The sequence below is a fragment of the Chenopodium album genome, chromosome 22 (assembly GCF_948465745.1).
Source record: "Chenopodium album chromosome 22, dcCheAlbu1.1, whole genome shotgun sequence".
Classification (NCBI taxonomy): Eukaryota; Viridiplantae; Streptophyta; class Magnoliopsida; order Caryophyllales; family Amaranthaceae; genus Chenopodium; species Chenopodium album.
This window is the reverse complement of record NC_137855.1, coordinates 31,821,383-31,844,527: the sequence shown is the minus strand read 5'-3', so window position 1 is coordinate 31,844,527 and position 23,145 is coordinate 31,821,383. Positions and strand designations below refer to the sequence as shown.

The 23,145-nt window shown below is 29.9% G+C and overlaps 1 protein-coding gene and 1 pseudogene across 3 annotated transcripts; one reads left to right on the top strand and one right to left on the bottom strand.

Moving 5' to 3' along the window:
• On the bottom strand, positions 1 to 5,768 carry LOC145605335 (tRNA-splicing endonuclease subunit Sen2-1 pseudogene; annotated as a pseudogene). 2 transcript variants are annotated; one of them, XR_014105046.1, is made up of 2 exons: positions 5,639 to 5,768; positions 1 to 899 (listed from the first exon to the last, which is right to left on the bottom strand). The product of XR_014105046.1 is annotated as a tRNA-splicing endonuclease subunit Sen2-1 pseudogene, transcript variant X1 (transcript). The 2 variants fall into 2 exon arrangements; XR_014105047.1 differs by having other exon boundaries at positions 1 to 799; positions 5,639 to 5,755.
• A 5,737-nt stretch (positions 5,769 to 11,505) lies between these two features.
• Positions 11,506 to 12,810, top strand: LOC145604193 (uncharacterized). Its single transcript, XM_081660134.1, has 2 exons — positions 11,506 to 11,659; positions 12,005 to 12,810. The coding sequence occupies exons 1-2, from the start codon at positions 11,506 to 11,508 to the stop codon at positions 12,808 to 12,810; spliced, it is 960 nt and encodes a 319-aa protein (XP_081516260.1).
• The last annotated feature ends 10,335 nt before the right edge of the window (positions 12,811 to 23,145 follow it).

Genomic DNA, 23,145 nt, shown 5'->3' with positions numbered 1-23,145 from the left:
TAAAACAGAGTACGCTATAGTTATCATACAAAAGATAGCACTTCAAATATCAAGTATGCATTTTAGCTTCACTACAAATTTTAGAATCTGTTTTCTTTTCACGAGTTTTCTCTGGTATCCATCTAGAGATTATACGCGGTTCTATTTCATAATTTTCCAAACACACCGGAGAATTGTTGTCTTTACTGATGCCTAGAACATGTAAAACTAGCAATGTCTTAGCAACACCACCACAAAGCCGAATTGTACCATACAAATCAGACCACAACTTCAGTCGTCCACTGGAGATGCCATTAATTTCTGACAGAACAAGAACAGCATATTCGGAATGGACCAAAGCTGGATGGTGGCGATAAGCAACATAATCAACACCATATTGGGATCCTGACCTAACTACCCAATTTTTCATTCTTAGATGGGCATATGCTTTGAAATACTCAGGAAACTTTTCAACTTTTGAAATCATGAAGTGCCACAGGTTCTCATAAGTTTTCACAGCACCATCGCCTCCTACAATCTTCAAACACTTCAATGTATAGCACAAGTAAAAAGCTTCTTGTAATGTAAATTCATACCAGTGTGTATCATTTTGGCTGGTCGTAATAACCCGACCAAAACATGCACGGTCCAGAAGTTCAGATTGTTCTGTATTTGCTTCAAAAAGCACCCTACATCCAGATATCGATCCCTTGCATTCTGATGTGTGTAGAGATGATTGAAGTGCAGAAACTATTCCCGACATTGGTTCTGCAAAAGCTTTTGCTTCTGCATCTTTTCCTTTCCACCGTGGACCCATTTTCTATTCAGAACAAGAATTCAATTATGTGCATCGACATTTTCTTTTGTAACGTCGACTCTATGATAATCACAATCTTGAACTCACATCCAAGTCAATATAGCTGTAAATGGAGAAATCTCTTATTGAGTAACATGAAGGTCAGCAACAGCATAATGCTTCACTATGACAGGCAATCAAGCATTCAAGCAAAGCAAATGCATATTAACTACTTAAAATAAGGAAGAAGACCTATACAAAAATTCATGCATCAAGTCTAACAATACATGAATGCCTCAAATGATAACCCGAGTTAGACTCCAGTAACTTCACTATTATATTTAATAAACAATTCATTTAAAGGCTTTGTTATCAATCAATCAGCTCACAATTCAAATTGCAGTAATTGAAGAGATAAAGCATGGTAAGGATAAACTCTTCGCCGAATACTGACCAAAAAAATTATTCTTCAGCGAAACATGTTCAGCACAACATTATGCCACCAGGCCTGTCCCATATCTTGGAAAAGGGACTAGGGGTGTCCATAATTTGGGATTAAAACCGAAATCCAATCCAATCCAAACCGAATTATCAATTCGGATTGGATCCAAACTTTAAATCGGATCGGATCGGATTGAGATTTTTTGAAAATTCGGATTTTCGGATTGGATCGGATTGACCCTAATCGGATCCAAACTAAACCGAACACCGAAATTTTGAATTGAGCAAATATTTTATGGACTCTTGTGTTTTACAATTAGGCTTTAAACATTTAGCCCAATTGCTTCTCTAAATCTGCTGATAGTTGCTACTACTGCCTTAAGCCTTATATAGCTGAAAGTTGCTGCTATGTAGCTTAGTAATTATTGTAATGGAAATGATGTCCTTTTAGTTTTAACTAGAATTATGTTAATCAGATTATTTTTAGAATTGTATTGGACAAAATATTATTTTTATAATTGCATTTATATTTTCATATTAGTGTATTTATTAAAGAAGATAATTAACGTATTTTAATTCGGATTTTCGGATCGGATCCAAATAACCGAATTTTAATTCGGATTGGATCGGATTGGATTGAAAAAGTAATTCGGATCGGATCGGATTAAAAAATGAAAAACCGAATTATATTTCGGATCGGATTGGATATGGCCTTAATCCAAACCGAAAACCGAACGGACACCAGCCATCCTGGGCCAAGGAGAAATGATCCATAATCCATATCATAGTTCCATTCTAACATAAAGATTATAAACATATAAACAAAAGGCTATAACACAATAGCAACCAAATTTGACTTTATTGTCAAATTAGGCTTGAAAATCACATAAGGTGCACAAAATAATCACATAAAATTCTTCTTGCTTAAGACCACCAACATAAAGTGCAAATTGCAAAATTCTAGCAACATAATTGCTGGATACAATCATTCATAATTTCAGTAATTACAAGTTTGCAACCAATAGTTCAAAAATCCACCTTAAAAGGACGAGGGACAGCAAAACATACAATGACGTTAAAGAAAGATAATTAATATACTAAATGCAAGGGAACAAGCTTGGAACATCTTTATGGCTAGTGCCGGCGATGGATTTTCTCAGCCCCCTTTATTTGAATTGTCAAGTAGTTCTCAACATTTGTATCCGCAATCCCCGATTTAGTTATTGTATTAGTATGGTTAAGAGGTTTAAAATTTTTTTTTTTTGCTTTTTGTTTTTTTTTTTTTTTTTTTACAATCAACATTTTCTTTGTAGTATATATATATTGGGCTTACATTTTATATAAAAATCTTATTTCTAGACTAGAAAATGAAGAAAAAATAACTAGAGTATCATATATTGGGCAATATTGCTATTGATTTCATTTTCTAAAATTATGATGGAATGCATATGTTTGATAAGAGCCTAATTCATACAACACCAACATAAATCAATCGATTAGCACAAAAAATTACCATTATGTCCATTATTAGTACAACAATTAGAGCAATCAATTCACCATATTCACAAACAAATTACTACAAATCTAGGTGAGAAGCTATTCCTATTTTACTCGATAACTAACAAATTAGAACAACGAAATAAGTGATTAAACATTCAATAACTCACAAATCTAACTAATTATGAGATTAAGTGTTATTATACTAAGACTATAACCCACAGCCAAAAATTAATTTATCTCCTAAACCCAAAAATTAATGAGGGTCTAACTCAAAGAGAAAATATTGAATATCATCAATACATTTACACATCATATTATTCATACATCAATGAAGTAGATTTCAGCACCCAAAAAAAAAAAAAAAAAAAAAAAAAGAAGCATTTTTATGAGGATTATTAAGGTTGAATTTACATAAAATTTCGGATAAAAAGGGAGAAAACTCTATGATTGAAGAAGGTTTCAACAAAATCTAACAATAAACAACTAGAAAAGCAAAGTATGAATTTATGCGATGGGAGTCAAACATAGGAATGCTACGATATTTAATATTCAAATTAAATTTTGAAAGCAAATACAAATAATTTAGATAGAGAATCATACAAATATTATAGAATTCTTCTGGTTAAACGAGCTGCAACTGCTGCTCTGTTCTTCAGCAACCCAGATTTTGAAGAATTTGAAAGTGAACAAATTGCGGGTTTTGGTTTTTTTTTTTTATAAGGAAAAATTCACTTTAATAATCCCTACTTTGGCCAATTTACTTTAAATAGTCTCAACTTTTGATTATTATTTAATAGTTTCACCTTTGATATGAGTTTATCTCTAGTAGGCCCAACCGATCAACACCGAGTCAACGACTCGTTATAACAGGTAACCATGACAAGTGATTGGTCCAATTTTTTTATTTTTATAAAAATAAAGTAAATAAAAAAGAAAAACAAAGAACCCTAACAGCTACCACCCCCTCCCCTAGCCAGTCCCTAGCTCCAATCCCCAGCCCACCGGCCACCTCCCTTTCCCCTGAAAACGGCCGGCCTGCCCCTCCCAACCCCCATGTCATTCTAGACATAGATAACACTCAAGTGCCAATACTATGACTGTGTTAAAATGCGGCCTTGCAACATAAGTTGTTTGGTGATTAAAACTGTTAGTAGAGAAACATCACCGACTGAACGAACAATTGATAAGGGGTCTTGAAAATACTCATGTTTGAAACCAACTAGTCAGATCTACAATAACTAATAATTTGATAAGACTTACGAACTATCTTCTATACTTATTTAAATGCCAGGCTATCTGTAATTAGAAAACGCCTCACTAATCTACAACCACTAAATGCAGAAACAGGGAAGCAGACATAACCAGATCATGAAAAGCTATACAGATAATACTTGGGGAAGGTCATGACAAGCTGCATCCAAACAGGTATTTCACAATTCAGCAACAAAGAAAGAAAATACTTCCCCACTCAATTAACCTACTGTTATTCTAGCCCCTAACTTGCCGCCCCACAACTCAATTAACTAACACCACATCATTCAAGCAACCACCCACAACCATGGTCATGACAACCAACCAGCAGCAAATTAGGCTCAAAAACAGAAGTTATTTCAAAATCAAAGAAAAAGGTATCTGTCATATGAAGGACAGTTATCAGGTCAGTCAAATGTATAAAATAACATGAGTGATACAGGAGGAAAAGTAGTAAACACAAAAACTTTACTGAGAACCACAAAATTTCCTTAAAACAAGTCCCTTGTTCAATGTGCAAAAAAAGATTATAAATTAGCAACTTTTTATAATGAAACAAACAAAGCACATTATTTCATCTTATTTTCAAGTCTATTCATCAACCCGCCAGGGGCACCCCTTGATGGGCAGCTCCGTTTCTCTCACTCTTTGCTAGCACAAGTAACATATCGATTGCAGATGAAAAAAACTAACAAAATCCTTAACTCTAAAGCGTAGGAGCTGAAGTTCTAACGAGAAACCTAAGAGATAGTGACTGAAGATAATTTTCTAGGAATTTTAACTTAAGTCTCTTCTTTCCCTAGCAGCGAAACATGTCGACAGCTACACAAGTACACATCAGCATAATAACAGTCAACTCTTTCCTTAAAGAAGTAGGATACTTGCTTTGGTACAGCAAGACAAAAGTTTAGTTTTTATCACAGATAATGAAGAGCCACAAGGAGCTGATACCGAAAATCATCCTGCATAAAGCGTGGGCATAACTAATATAGTTACGGATCAATTAATTCTGGCATCATTCAGTTCTGCATAGAGTAAATGCATTGGATTGGCCGTAAATTTTAACAACCACTAGTCCACAATCCTCCCCACTACTCAATAGTTGGGGCAATCTAATTTAAATGGAGGGATTTTCAATCATGTATACACATTCGTGTCACCGCATGTCAACAGAAATTAATCAAACAGCATGGTAAAATATAGTAAAAGAAACAGCGATACAGATTAGATCTCTTCAATTGTAGATGAAAAAAACTACATAAATTACCTATATTGCCTAATTTGCAACGCAGCTGACAGTTTAAAAGCAAAGTATACATAAAGAAATTGAAAATAATTAGGGATTTTTGCATAATAAATCGATTTTGAATGGTTTGACATTGATTGACATCAATGATAACCCTAAAATTCGCAATTGGCAGCCAGATTAAAATCAATTCAATCAATTCGCAATGGAAACCAGATTAAAATCAATTTAATCAATTCGCAACTCAGTCAATTTGCAATTCAATCAATAATCAGATTAAAATCAATTCGCAATTCGCAATGGAAACCAGATTAAAATAAGAAATTGGACAAAAAACTCAATGATAACCCAAAAATCGCAATTAGCAAATTGCAATATGAAAAAGATGGAATGATCGGTAGAAAGGGGAAGAATGCGTAACTAACCTGGGAGGAATTGTGGTGGCGTAGCGGCGGCAGATGAAGACGACGGCGACGAGTTTGATCGGAAGAACAGTATGTACTGTACGTACTGAACTTGGCCTTCGTTTTTTTTTTTTTTTTTTTTTTTTTTTTTGAGGAAGAACAGTATGTACTGTACGTGAAAAGGGATTAAGGAGTAATAGTTGGTTCTTGTGTTTTTTGGCGGCAACAACATATAATTTTTTTGATTCATATGAGCCACAACCACAAGGGCGGGTACAACGGGGGGCGGGGGAAATTTCAGCATGTGATGTGGGTAAGGATCGATTCCAACAACAAATATTAATTGCTAATAAATCATAATTTTGTTTCAAATATAAATTATAACTAGATTAGTGTCGGTGCAATGCACGAATTTAACCAAAAAATTTAATTTTGCATAAATAAAAGTTGTATATTATTATTGAAATAGTTTTAAAATCAATACGTGACTTTCTACAATAATAATAATAATAATAATAATAATAATAATAATAATGTTTGATATTATAGTCCTTAATTCAATGGTATGTACGAAGTGATAAAGAAAATCAAACAAAATAGGAATTTGATATGGTAAAATGGGTTTAAATAGAGGAAATAGAGTTAAGCTGATAGTCAAAGTGATCTTGCAATTTTTTGGAGAAAAGAAAATAGTCACATTAGTTTATTTTTCTCAGCACAATATAAAATGCATCTCATTATTAAAAAGTGTATGATTACCCAAAAAAAATATTTAAATAGGAAATCGATTATATATATTATACAAATATTATTTTAAAATTTTGGCAAGAAAAGATATGATTTATAATACTCCCTCTGCATTCAATTATCTGCAACATTTGCCATAAATAGGTGCTACCTATTATCTGCAACAAATTTTTTTCTTTCCTTTTTTAGTAAGTTTTATACAATAAAATGACCACCTTACCCTTACTTTATTTTTTAAACTTTGTTTAACATCTTATAATTACACTTACTTACCAACTAATTACCACCATATCCCAACCCAACCCTGCCTACCACCAGCCCAACCACACGAAACCAGAGCACCACCCCCACCGCTATAGCGCTACTATACCCCATCGCCGCGCCAATCTCCGACCACACCCTAGCTCGCCGCCCCATTCTCCGACCAGATCCCATCGCACCCTTGACCAGACCCCACTACTCCACCACAACCACTAATCTAAGTTTGTGGGTTTTGCGGTGGGTTTCGTGGCTAGACTTGGGGTCGTGGGTTGAGCGGTGGGTTTCGATTCAAGATTTAGGGTCGTGCGTTGGGCGGTGGTTTAGATTCAAGATCTGAGGTCGCGGGTTGGGCGGTGGGTTTCGATTCAGTGGGTTTCGTGGTGGGTGTCGGTGGTCTGAGTTCGTGGGGCTGGTGCGTGAGTGGGGGTTGCGTGAATGGGGAATGCATGGTGGTTTCGGTGGTCTGAGTTTAGTGGTTTTGCGTTTGTGAGTGGGGGTTGCGTGGTGGTTTTGGTGATCTGAGGTCGGTGGTTCTGCGTGAGTGGTGAGGGTTGCGTGGGTGTGGGTGTTGGATTAATTATCCCTTTCCTCTCCTCTTAATTTTCAATAATCATGCTTAAGAAGTTTTGCCTAGGAGTCCGTAAAAAGTACCATTGTTGCAGATAATTGAAACCGGAGGGAGTATTTAGAATAAAATTTTAGTTGATTGTGTATATACATTGAAGATATATATAAGAAAACCAATAACAAATCATATCAATCTATATATATATATATATATATATATATATATATATATATATATATATATATATATATATATATACTAAAACAGAGGACGCTCAACCTACAACTTGACACATGTCACTCTTTGATTAAAAATTTTCCCGCTCATTCTTCTTACCTTACAAATATCAACTAAATCTTATTATGATATTCTAAATCGCTATAAATATGTATATTCATATAATTTAAAATATATTCTTATACTAATAAGATCAATTTATAATAAAATATATTAACACTATTTATTGATTGCACTAAATATATTACAATTTCAATCATTGATTGCACAAAATCTTTTATAAGTTAAATTATGATATAATATTCCTATAATAGTAATGCAATAATGGTTAGGAACATTTGCCAAAAATAATACGACCTTTCAGCGGTCTTCTAAAAATGGAACGACCTTTAGTTTATTTCAAAATTGAATGACCTTTGACACAAATTTGTCAAGAATGGAACAAAAAAACCAGTAACTTGTTTTGTAGGTTGCATTGAATATGTGTCACATTGTGATTAGCTAAGTTTTTTATATAAAAAAGAAAAAAAAAATTCTTTTAAAAATCATGATTTTTTTTTTTTTTAAAAAACATTACTTAAACTAAAAAAAAAATCCCCTCCCTTACCCATCCCCCTGCCGGTGCTGCCACGGTGCCACCCCTCCCCTCCCACTTTCCAGCCTAGATACAACCCCCTCCCAACCCAGTTCGCCGGCCCATACCCCTTCCTCGCGCCAACTCAAAGAATGATATTTTTTTTTTTAAAGGATGGTATTTTTTTTCTTAAAAAAGAGACAAAAATGAGAGGGGTATTTTGGGAAAGTGAAATTTATCACCCAAAACCCCCTTTCACTTTATATATAGGATCTAATTTTATTTTATATATATATATATATATTGAATGGATTTATCTAATTATATTTTATATACCCTTATGTATACTTAAAGCTTTTAGTTGAATAAGAATTTAGACTATTAAAAAAAAGAATAAGAATTTAGAGATTAGTCTCCGTCCCAAAAAAAAAAAAAAAAAAAAAAAAAAAAAAAAAAAAAAATTAGAGATTAGTCTTAGGTAAAGTGCATAGACAAACTTGACCCAGAAAATGGTTGGTTGTACATTTGGACTTTCTCTTTATTCCGTTGTGCGGTTTTGGATCATACCCTTTCCATTGGATACTTTAGGCATAAGCAATACATTAATTATTCTCTAGATTAGATGACACTTAAATATATGCATCTATATTTTCAAAAAAAAAAAAAAAAAAAAAAAAAAAATGGCGCATCTATCAACGTAAAATTGTACTAAAAATATTATTAGCGTATCATTGCTTGTATAACCGTTTGGTGTACTTATATAAATTATTGTCACAAATTTCATTAAGTTTATTAAGGTGAAAAAATTAGTAGCAATTGTTAGGTTATGAGCTTTAGGGCATGTTCATATTTACTTAATTTCAGTTCAGTTCAATTCAGCTCCTAATTTCCCTCTCTCATAAAATATTCATTTCAGCTCAATTCAGTTCAGTTCAGTTCAGTTAAGCTCTAATCAATTCAGTTCAGTTTAGCTCCAATCAGTTCAGTTCAGTTCAACTCAGTTCAGTAAATGTGAACAGGCCCCTAGTAGTCTAGTTACCGCGATTTCAGGAACATCTAAAACTTAATTCAGCAATGTATGTATTATTTTGGAATGTTTAAAGCATAATAATGTAGTAGTGGTGTATGTATGTACTATTTTTATTAGGCGATGTCTAAACTAAATTGCATCGTGTTTAGACATCTATAAACAACTTGGTATTATTAGTTACTTGTATATAATTGTTAGTGAACATGTATCCTAATTTCTCGATATATACGTCCAAGTGCAAGGTGTATCGAATGCTATTTTTTGCTACTTTGATAATTACTATACATTTATTTATCAAAGGACTAAAATGAGCTGCAAAAATATAATTCCACCCAGCTTCATTCAAATTTTCAAATATGTTAGTTTTTCATTAGTGGAGTTAATCCAATATGCAATTAGTTGAGAAAACTTAAATAAATTTAATTGTATGAATTAAAAAAGAAAAAAAATTGTCGTATATATAAGAGGTCATGTGGTCCAATAGGACACTAATTCTTTTAGAAACAACTTGATTTAAATTGGTAAGTCATATTCTTAAATTCATCTACCATATGAGTTGTAAATCGCCATTCTTTGTATCCCTTGAAATTTTGTAAGACCTCTAAATAGCAAAAAAGAAGTCTTACATTGCATAGTAAAATTAAATGAAGCTAGCATCATATTCAACTACCTTGTAACAAATTGCATTTAAGATAATGTAACCAAAATAATGAAATAAAATGTGAATTTTAAAGATATGAGCTCATTTTATTGCAGAAAATGGAGTTTTGCAGAAGCACATTATTAGTGATTTATATATGTAGCGCTACATATGACCATTCTATATAAGGTTATATTGGAGTAGTTAACATGATATGATGATAATATAGAACTGTTATTGAAAAACAAGGTAAGTGATATTGATGTTTTTTGGGGGTAAAGAGTTGTAAAGTTAAAGGGTATTTATAATTATTGCCCATTAGCATATTATTACACGAAATTCGATATCGATCCTACATATTAGGGACCACTTTGATCGATCCAATACTTTTATTTATCAGGTACGCTAGCTGGCATCCATGAGACTATTAGCAAAGTGTTATATTATTCCTTGCATTGGTTGCTCAAGGTATATATGTTTTAAGGGTAAAGTACGCAAATGCTATTAGTGGCATGCAATTAACACTTCATGGTTTATTACTTGTAAAATGATCTTGCATGGTTTGAAAATGTAAAAATGTGTGTGTGGTGTGTTAATGGAGCAATATTATCGATTCAATTCTATCTACGGCAAATGTTACACAAGAAAATCCATGACAATGCTAAATAATATTATCTTGGAGACAAAAATAAAATAAAGTCTTGATGCGTATGTAATATAAATAAGTCTTTAGTTAAGTAAATATAATGTGTAGTGACAATCTTACTTTGTGTATAATTTAAATAGTGTTATGACTTCCTAAGAGGATAACCCATTTAATATTCCATAATACGTGCATATACTACATATTATTATATACGTATATGTAGTATAAATTAAACTATTAGAGGTAAACTTTTTTTTTTTTTTGAAAACAATTAAAGGTAAACTTAAACACAGCTACAAATCTTTATCGATTGAGTAACACAACCATTTGATGGGTTATAAGATAATATAAAATCAATTATTAAGAAACTGATTTAATACCAATACCAACCTTAACTTGTTGATGGGTTCTTTTGTTGTCTCTAAGTGTAATTATCATGATGTTAAGCATAAACTATTTAGAATTAATTCATGTTTAGTTGACGAGGTAAGTGTTTAATTTCGTGGGTTATGAAATCTCAATCAGTTAAGAAACCAACTTTTATTTTACTTCTTCTTACTTATATAATCTAAGTGTCACCTCCTAAAATCTCAATTTCTAATAATAGCTTATGGTAAATGTTTTTAATTACTTGACTTGCCATCTGCATGAAACTATAATTCTTATTTAAGACAATTATTTTAGTCTTTAAGTACATGCGTATTGGTGAATATTTATGATCAAAATCTCGATTGTTTAAATGAGACATTCTTAATGTGTACATAAAATAAACAATAAAAGTATGTAGTATGTATGTAGAATTGTACATACCAATGGATACAAGGATCCACAATATTTTATTTTATTTTATTTTTATTTTTATTTTTAATTTTTTTTTTGCATGGTCTAAAATAAAAAAATGTTTTTATTACAATAAAAAAAAAAATGAAAATGACTTTCCATCCACAACCCTAAAAACACAACCTACTCACTTTCTTATTCTGTTAACCCATTTTCTTCCTTGTCCCTCCTATTTATACACTTCTCCTATTCAGCTGTCTTTAATTCTCTTCCTCCTCCACCTCGTCCGCCACCACCTCGTCCTCCTCGAATCCTTGTTCATCATAATAAGCAAACACTGGCTGAAGCTCTATATGTTTGTTGACTGTTATTGTTGCTCAAGTAATTTTTGAAAAGTCTAGAAAAATGGAGGATGATAACGATAATGAGATGAAATCTTCTAGCAGCTGTCCTAGAGGTCATTGGAGACCAGCAGAAGATGAAAAACTTCGAAAACTTGTCGAGCAGTATGGCCCTCAGAATTGGAATTCCTTAGCTGAGAAGCTCCAAGGGAGATCAGGTACTTATAAATTCCCCTTCTAGCTATTTCTTTGTTAAAAGCCGAATTCCATGTTTCGAATGATTTTGATATTATTAACACGGGAGTTTTATTCATACGATTTGTAAATATATAGACATAAACAAAAAAAAAAACATCAATTTCTTTGATTTGGGATTTTTTTTAATTTTTTTTTATATAATCTATATAATTAATTTGCTCATGGGGTTGATGTGAAATTTAAGCATCCTATCTAGGTTTATTAGAAAAAATAAAATAAAATAAAAATAATTTTAGAGAATTGCTTTTTATTGTTTTATATCATCAAGTGAAATGGACTAATTACAAGGTTTTTTTTTTTTTTAGGTAAAAGTTGTAGGTTAAGGTGGTTCAATCAATTGGACCCAAGAATCAATAGAAAGGCGTTCACCGAAGAGGAGGAAGAGCGGCTTTTGACCGCTCATCGGATCCATGGGAACAAATGGGCCTTAATATCGCGATTATTCCCTGGTAGAACAGACAATGCCGTCAAGAACCATTGGCATGTTATCATGGCTAGGATGCAAAGAGAACGGTCCAAGCAACAATCTAACAAGAGATCAAGCTTAATTAGTAGTTCTAGTGTTTTGTCTACCACTTCATCAACTCATGACTTTCTCTCGAAAACTTGGAAGTCCCAAAACAATTATGGTACCCTAAAGAATAATGATCATGGTCATGGATTGTACAAGTTCGAACAATATTCAAATGATGAGAGGAAATTGCGAAATTATAGGGCATCATCTTCATCAGCTTCGATGACACAACCACAATGTTTACTAGGGAATTGGCGCGGTATTAATAACAATAGTACTAGTAGCTCAATATTTGAGCACTCAAATGGTTTTAATACAAGGTTTTCATGTGGTCCTTCGAGTATACTATTGGATGGGAGTCAGTGTGGAGTAGGGTTTGGTAGTTCGACTTATGGAGTCAATTATTGTTCCGATCACAAGGGTATTATTCCTTCTGGCTATGCTCCGTTTTCTAGCCAAAACAAGGTGATGACAACAACAACATCAACTGCTATGAGGCGATCATCATTACTCGAAAGATTGGAGAAAGAAGAAGAACAAGCAAGTAACACAAAAGAGGTTAAGCTTATTGATTTTCTTGGGGTGGGCAACACTTAGCTTCTTGATCAACAAAATTCTCATAATTAAGTTTAGTTAAACATAAATTATTTCCTTTAATCTATGATTTTAAAGCCGGCTTGTGTAATTACTGCCTTTTTAATCTCCTCTCTTCTCATTTTGTTTTTCTTTTGAGCATCTGAAAATGCATGTAACTAGAGATCGAGGAATTAATATAAATTATAAATCTTAGTAGTAATTAGTTATAAACTAGTTATGGCTAATATAAATTATAAAACTGTTTTACTTGTTTGTTACACTAGTAATAATTATTTTAGCATTATATACTTTTATAATATATGATGGGCTAGTTGATGATTGTTGTTGTTTCAATCAATTTATGTAATTGTTTCTTGTGAAAGTGAGATCAATTAAGCTAATGGATCAAGAATATTAATAAACTATACATTACAGTTACACCAAGATGGTAGTATACATGAATAATTTAACGCACCTTTAAATTTATGTATAGTTGGTACATGGTATAAACTATATTAATTAATTTAGCTTGTTGGTTATACCGTTATACTAAGAAATAAAAAGAAATTACCTCCTTTTGTGTAGGTAAGTTGGTTATTAATGTCATCTTTAATAAACTCATTGGATTCTTTATATAATGAAGAATTTATCTAGTGATATAGTTGTAAATCTATGTGGCATATGTGTCAAAAAAAAAAAAAAAAAAATCTATGTGGCATATATCACTAACTAAATTACGTATTAATGCGTAAAAAAAATTACAAATTAATTAAATTAATACAAATGAAGTATGTGTTTTTATTTCTTATGATGCAATTTTCATAGTCCTTTGGTTTTTAGGATACTTTCGTATTGATAAAGTCGTATTAGCTGCAAATTTACATAGGACACTCAATTCACCTATGCTCGATTTGAAAGGATTACGCACATAATTTTGAGTTTTATTATGTCCGTACTAGTTTAAATTATTTTGGTACTCATTATACATAAGTCACAATGCATTATAAGGTTTAGCTTTAATATTGATGAGTTGGTTGATGAAGTCACTATCACTATATAAAACTTGCTCAAATGCTAAATTTGAGATGTAGTGTATTTGTTTCTCACTGTAAATTGGTTTGCCAAGTATAACTTAAACCCCATAATTAGAAAAAGGAAAAAATGGACCATTTTCTACTAGTGTACATGTTGCTGAGCACAAATTAAAATGGAAGACAAAGAGAGATAATTATTAGCTGTCTTGAAGAAGAAGAATTAAATGGCTTACTATTTTAAGGCTTTAGTTTTTGCTATATTTAGATGAGTGCATGCTTTGAAATCTCCTAAAAAATGCATTATCTTAAAAAATACATCATCTTTCTTTAACAAGATTAGGGTTGGTTCAACTATTTTTCTAAGTTTTTGGCTTCAAACGTGTTAATTATGATTCACAACAATAGGACAAATTTAATTAAGATTGCCATGTGAAAGTGATCAATTTTAAATCTTTTAGTATGTAAGAGACAAATAACAACCACCCTTTCTAGTTTAAGGATTTAATATGAATGAATATATGCAACTTTTTAATAGATAGGAGGCCATTATAACTTTGTGGTCAAAGATTAACACATGTTATAGATTTACTGCAATCCGGTTTTGGTAAAAAATCAAAATAGAATATTTGAAAAAAAAAAAAAAAGAAAATAATTGTTTGAAAAGTAGTTTAATTTGAAAAAAAATCTTATCATATTATTACTTTCATATTATAAACTTTTGTCAAAAACCATAATTTAAGCTAGACCCTAATCTAGTCACCAATTTATAATTTATTTTGAGAAAAAGAAGTTATGATTAGTTCAGATAAAATAATTGGGAATAAGGATTACCAAGGTCTAATTAATTCTTTTTTTTTTTTAAAGAAAAAGGTCTAATTAAGTTCAATTTACGTCAACTAAAATTAATTCTACTAAATTTAAATAAATAATCAAAATTAAAGTCAGATATATAGCTAAAAATCAAGTGATATGAGTAGAACACACCTTAATATCAATGGTTTTTGACAATCAATGCAAGAGTCAAATACTCAAATGTGATCTAATAATGATTATACATAGTATTATTTTTCAAAATTTGACTTTATGTAATACTAGCATTGATCTTGTGCATTGCATAGATAAGACTAAGGGCCTGTTCACATTTACTGAATTGAGCTGAATTGAACTGAACTGAACTGATTGGAGCTAAACCGAACTGAATTGAGCTGAAATGAATATTTTATTAGAGAGGGAAATTAGGAGCTGAACTGAACTGATTGGAGCTGAACTGAACTGAAATTAAGTAAATATGAACAAGTCCTAAGATGTTACTGTTCACACATAAATTCAATTTTCATACTTTTTTTAAAATAATTTGAACATCCTTATTCGCATTTTGTGTGTGGCCACTCTATATGGCAAGACAAAGTAATTTTTATAACCTTGACCGAGTAACCCATGTAATAAAACTGATAAAGTAACCTCCCTATAAATTTGATGAAGTAATCCTTGTAACACTGACCGAATAAATAACCTCGGCCTATAACACTAACAAAGTAATCCTATGATGATTGACCATGCCATTTGGGCAGCCATATATAAAAGTTTATTTTGAATAGAATATTATAAGCTGTTATTTATTTTATTACTAGGTTTAGATTCCGTGCCATGCACGGTTTTTCACTCTTCTTATGGAGCATCAATTAAAACTATATTTATAAATAAAAAAAATTTGGTCCAAAGTCTATTTCTTATTTTATCCCAAATCTAGCAACTTAAAATACTACTTTTTTTTATTTTTTTTTAATGACTACATATTGTATCTTTAATTCAAACTTTCTTTTTTATAATTTTTATTTCACATTTAAAAAAAAATTTCATTAGCTAATTATGTTAGGTTCAAAGATTATATTCATGATATTTTTTAGTATAAATAATAATTATATACATTAAAAATCAATTACTTATATAGAAATATAAAGATATGATTAGATATTTAAGTTGGTAAATATATTATTGTACGATTGTTTTCCTAAATTTTGGTAGATAATATTTTACGTATATTCTCTATCATTTTTATCAAAAGTTGTTTTATAAAAAAAAAAAAAATACTAAAGACACACCATAAGATGACACGTGTCATTGCTGGTGTGTCTTTTAGTATATAGTTATTGATTGATGATTGATTATTGATGCTGATTGATTGATTGAATGTATTTTAGGTGATTATATAAGGAAAACATATAATTTGTGTACTGTAATAAGAAAACTCTATAGAGAGAAACAAAAGATAGAGAATATGCTCTCATCTACTGAAACCCTAAATCCATCCTAATCTTCTTCTTGTATCTTAGGCCCCGTTCTCTTCACCTTATTTTTGCTGAACAGAAATTGTTTTTACTGAACTGAAATTATTTTTTGCCGAACTTAAATTATTTTTACTGAACTGAAATTATTTTTGCTGAACTGAAATTAATTTTACTGATTTCATGTTATATTTCTTCTTTGAAGTTATTGATTTTTACTGAACTTAAATTATTTTTACTGAACTGAATTTATTTTTACTGAATTGAAATTATTTTTGCAGAATTGAACTTAAGTTTACTGAACTGAATATTTTTACTTAATATTATTTTTTAAGGTGAAGAGAACAGGGTCTTACTTTAAAAAAATAAAATTATATATATATATATATATATATATATATATATATATATATATATATATATATATATATATATATATATATATACATATACATATACATATACATAAGGAAAACGTATGGTATTCAAATTAATTTTTAGATATATATTAAAATAATATTGTATATTTTTTATTAGAATGAATTTATCAGGAGATGACATGTGTCACATCTAGTGTGTCTTTTTAATTTTATAATATGTTACGTAATTAATTGTAGCCACAGCTTTAGTATGAGAAGGAGTTATTTCTCATTTTTTAAGAATTGCTCTTATGTGCACCTGAACAAGAAAACGTACATGAGTAGTATAGCAAATGCGAACAATTCCATGAAATCAATACGTTGCATCTAGTTACAAAAAGTAATAGTTTCTCATTTTTTTTTTTTAAGAATTACTCTTACTATGTGCAATTGATCAAGAAAACATACATAAATTATATATAAAATATGAACAATTTCATGAAATCAATACATTGAATTTAGTTAAGAAAAATCTCATTTTTAAGGATTGCTCATATACATGTGAACTTGAACAAGAAAACGTACAAGAGTAATATAGCAAATAGGAACGATTCCACGAAGTCGATATAGTTTAAAATTTGTATAAGACATTGATATTATACCCACCAAGAAAAGATTGATAGATGCACATTGATTTCTTGTAGAAATGTTGATGTTAATAGATAAACTATTTGTAAATAACATGTTTAGATACAAATTAAGATAACTTTATTTGATTGATTTAATGGGGTGAGTAATCTCGATCAGTTAAGAAACCAACTTCTATTGTTATTTAATTGGTCACTTGCACATAACTATATATTATGTTTATGTATGCAGTAAAGTCACTTGCACGCACGTATACACAAAGAAAAGCTTTTGGTGAAGCATTTATACTATTGACTTACAACCCTATATCTGCATGAAAATGTAGATTGCAACTTATATTATTATTGCCGTTATTTTGACGTTAACTTGTTAGTTCTTGCAGCATTTACTATCGCCAATTGGCAACTAATTCCCTTATATTCTTCCTAGGAAACCATGTTTTAATGCTACCCTATTCAGATGTCCCATCTTTGGTGATTTATATTGTCTAGAAAATATAATCATGTAAAATCTTACTCCCTCCGTCCCCTTTTGATAGTCCCTTATGGGTATTTTTTATGAGATTTATAAACACAAATAAGAATAGTTAAAGTACATTGAAAAAGTAAATTAACATTGGGTATGCAAAAAAGTAGAGAGAGAAAGTAATAAAAATACATTGAAAAACAAAATTTACATGGGAAATTTAAATTTGCACAAGTATTATTGCAAATTTGAGGGAATTTTGGTAAAAAAATTAATATTAATGGTTGTTGAAAAAAGCAAATAGGGTGAACATTTTGGGACTAAAATTTGTCCATAAGGGACTATCAAAAGGGGACGGAGGGAGTATTAGATTTGTATACTTATTAGATTTGTATACATATGTAGTTTTAAAATATTAGATATATTTAATGTTTATAAAAAAATATTTAAAGATATCTATACTAATATATGAAAAGTCGTTTCTAAGAAGTCTATGTGTCATGTAAAACCCTTTATTTCATCAATCGTCACATCATCCACTTAACGTCTTATAACATCACGTAACCTACTCAACGCCACATGACTCTCCGTCCCTTTCCATATGTTTTTCATTGCATGTCATGCACTCATAATAAAAAAACGAAGTTTTCCACAAGATTTGAACAAGCAATCGCTAGTTCTAGAACTGAGCGTCTTACAACCAAGTTATGTGATATTTATGGTATCTTTTGATACAAAATGTTAATCAGTTTAACAAATTTAATTAGACAAAAAAATAAATGAAATGACCTGAGACATCGTGCGGGCTCAAATACTAGTTAATTAATGATATAGAGGGTGCATTGTCAAGCTTAATTAAAACTCCTAATATTAAAACTAAATATAATGGAGAAAGTACTTAATACCTCTATCACAAACTTTCATACGTGATCAACCATTATACGGGCTACTTTATTAGTGTTATAGGGGTTACATGGTCAATGTCACAAGGGTTATTCAATAAGTGTTACGGGGGTTACATCGTTTGTATTATAAGGTTAATTGTTCAGGGTTACTCGGTCAATTGTCGAGGTTACTTTGTTATTTTATAAGCGGCCACATGGTGTGACCTATCACACACAAAACGCATTATTGTACCTCTATTTTGAAACATAACCAAAATGTAAAAACTTGACAAATTGTTAATTAATGCACTAATTTGATACTCCCTCCGTCCCTTATTGATAGTCCCTTATGGTGAAATTTTACAAGAATAAGAAACTTAAATAACTTAAATAAGAAGTATTAAAAGTACATTGGAAAGATAAATTTACATTGGGTATGCAAAAAAATAGAGAGAAAGAGTAATAAAAGTATATGGAAATGCAAAATTTACATAGGGAAGCTAAATTTGCACAAAAATTGTTGTAAATTAGAGGGTATTTTGGTAAAAAAAATAATACTCCCTCCGTCCCCCAATGATAGTCCCTTATGGCCTATTTTTAGTCCCTAATTGATAGTCCCATTTGCTTTTTTCAAGTATCATTAATATCAATTTTTTTATCAAAATTTCCTCCAATTGCAACAATATTTGTGCAAATTTGACTTTCCCATATAAATTTTGTTTTTCAATGTACATTTATTACTTTCTCTCTCTACTATTTTACATGCCAATGTAAATTTATCTTTTCAATGTAATTTTACTACTTTTATTTAATTTTCTTAATTCCCGTGATTTTTGCCCATAAGGGACTATCATTTGGGGACGGAGGGAGTAATACTCCATCCGTCCCCTTTTGATAATCCATTATGGGCAAATTTTTGTCCCAAAATGTTCACCCCATTTGTTTTTCCCAACAACCATTAATATTAATTTTTTTACTAAAATTCCCTCCAATTTGCAACAATACTTGTGAAAAGTTATATTTCCAATGTAAATTTTGTTATCCCATGTACTTTTATTACTTTCTCTCTCTACTTTTTTGCATACTCAATGTCAATTTACTTTTTCAATGTACTTTAACTATTCTTATTTGTGTTTATTAATCCCCGTGAAAAATGCCCATAAGGGACTATCAAAAGGGGACGGAGGGAGTATTAATAGTAGTTGGAAAAGGCAAATGGGGCAATCATTTTGGGACTTAAATTAGGCCATAAAGGACTATCAATAAGGGACGGAGGGAGTAATTATATATATAATATAATTAAATATTGATGAAATCATCAAAAATTGTTATTAATATCATGAAACATTGAATTTACTTATTAACAACATTTTACATAATATAATTGGTTTTTAATACATACTATATATATATATATATATATATATATATATATATATATATATATATATATATATATATATATATATATATATATATATATATATATATATATATATATATATATATATATATATATATATATATATATATATATATATATATATATATATATATATATATATATATATATATATATATATATATATAAAGAAAAGCTTTTATAGACCACTTATGGCACAAAACATAAAGTTAGATTTATGGAAAAAAAATTGACTCATAGAAATAGAGGCAGTATTTATTTTAAAGTAAAAGTCAATTAAAGTTTAAGCTAAGTGATATTTTGTAATTAGTATAAGATTCCGCATTACTATATATTACCTCCGTCCCCTTTTGATAGTCCCTTATGAGCAAATTTTAGTCCCAAAATGTTCACCCCATTTGCTTTTTCCAACAACCATTAATATTAATTTTTTACCAAAATTTCCTCCAATTTGAACAATACTTGTGCAAATTTAAATTTCCCATGTAAATTTTGTTTTCCCATGTACTTTTATTACTTTCTCTCTTTATTTTTTTTGTATACCCAATGTCAATTTACTTTTTCAATGTACTTTTACTATTCTTATTTGTGTTTATTAGTTCCCGTGAAAAATGCCCATAATGGACTATCAAAAGGGGACGGAGGGAGTATGTTTTTCAAGATAGTAGATGAGAAGTTTTAATGATATTAATTAAACAAGATTCCTCATAACAAGATTTTTCAAATGAGATAATCAAATTGAGGGTGTAAAATTTTCAATAAAGTGTTGTCCATTTGGAATGAAGTTTACCTATGTTCTAAATGACTAAATGAGATAAATCAAATTAAGGGTGTGAATTTCTCTTTTATCTTATTGAGATGTTCAAGTTTGCTTTATTCACATCAAGATAACCAGATTGTCTATATATGTTTCGTTTCGATTAAACTTCAGATTGTTCATTTCGTAGAAGATAAAATTTTCAAATTTGCTTTATTGACTTTTATATATCTAATGTTCATTTAAAAAGTAGTTTCATGTTTAATCATACGATCGAAAGACTACATGTGAAGCTTAGTACTCTTTCCGTGCGTTCCTTTTTTATTGGAATAAATTAGGAGATTCTCTCAAATTATAAATAGTGTCAAAAAATCAAAACATAACTAATAAAAGATGCATGCTCTACACTTCTTCATTTATTTTTAATTATAACGCTTGAAGTTTAATATTTACAATTCCCTCAAAGAATTTTTTTTTTTTCATATTTACAAGTGCACATTTTATACAAGTAAATATGTTAATTAAATTATCTTTCATAAGATAAAAAATTAATATTTTGAAAATATATATTAAAATGAATCTACGACGTTTTTCTTAATGTATACATTACAAAAACAGTCAAAATTAAAGAGTGCGTATCATGTGTATGGTGTAAATTTTCAGAATATTGCAATTAAAAAAGAACATGGTTAAAGACTTCCAAGTATATACAAATTCAATTCAAGAAACTTCAACTAGCTCATTGCCATCATTGTTGACTAGATACCAGCAGGCAGCAGCCCATACATAATTACTAGATGTTTCTTAAACTGTTTTTAGAGCTTATTAATTAAACCGTTGATAGAAATGATTAAATTTATTACCGTAGTAATTAATACATGCTTTTTTTTTTTTTTGGGTAATGTTATATGTAGCCCTAAGGGCTATATATAAGCATTAAATACACTCTTGAAAATTGTATAAAATTAGGAATTCATGACAAAAACACACGTAAATCATTGTGATTATTGTTTATATTTTCATGATTTCCTAACTTTTAACGGTTTTCTAGTGTAACTTTAATGCTTATATGTAGCCCTAATGGTTGGTTATGTATAACATTTTCCATTTTTTTCAACACAATACTTTCTTTTACGAATACTTATTACTAATCCTGCAATTGACTCTAAACCTTAAGCACTCAGAAAAATTCAACAATTTTCAATTAAATATTACATAAAAAAATTCCTTTATAAAATCATGATATTAAGCAATAAAAAGAATTAGTATTTGTTAAAGTCCCTGTCTTATTGTTATACTTCACCTCAATGATTTCTGACAGAAAGCAAGAGTATCTTGTTAGTGGTCATATATAGTTATCACTAATCTTCCGACAATAGAACCATAATCTACTTTTTATTCTTTATTTGTTAATAATTTAAAGCATAACAAATACAATAGGGTAGCTAACTTGTCATTTTCTTCTATTTTTACTATTTGTAACTCATAGGCATCCCCAATCGGCCTACGACACATCACCCCGGTTAAGGTAATTGTATTATAAATTAATCACAAATGGTTTAAATAATCCGAACTATTGATTTTTGACTAATTCTTAAAACATTGTTTAATCATGATTTAATTAAGTTAGTTCTTGTAGAAGACTAGTAATTCCACAAACATAATCTTATGGGGCACTTCAGGTAAATTATACATACGTCATTTACATAAAATCTAAGCTTCAAATGTGGACCGTTGATTAAGGGATAATATTAGTTAGGAAAAAAAGCCGACCACCCACTATTAGTTCCGTTTAAATCAACAAAATGAATCATGAAGTGTCCAAATGGACCAGGTATATAATTCCATTTACTAAAGCTTGTAAAAGGATTTTCTGGATTAGTTAAATAATTTTTTTGTTTTTTGATTAGTTAAATAATTCAATAAGATTTCTTGGTTCAATAAGATTTTAGAGATAGATTAGTCTTAGGTAATTATTTGGTTATAAAGGGCATAGACAAATAAACTTTCAATGAAAACTTTTTTGTAATTTTATTTTTTTTTTATTATTTTTTTATTTATTTTAAAAAAAAGTGTTGTGTGACCACATTTGTTGTCAAGAATAACCCTTATTCAATATATATATATATATATATATATATATATATATATATATATATATATATATATATATATATATATATATATATATATATTTTTTTTTTGAAACCACCCTTATTCAATATGAGTAACCTTAATTATTTGTAAATCTAACTTTATTTTGTTCATCTGTGTAACTCCAATTTGTTATACTAGTAACATCAATTAATTATTAAAAAATTAAGTAATCTTATTTGTCCATTTGAGTAACTTCCATTCTTTTGTTTTGACCATTACAAAAATAATTCTACTTGTTTAATACGTAAGAGTAAATGAGTAATCTCACTTTTCTATTGCAATAACCCCTCCTCCGTTGATGTAACCTCATCTGATAATCATTGTAATCCTAGTTACTCGATTAA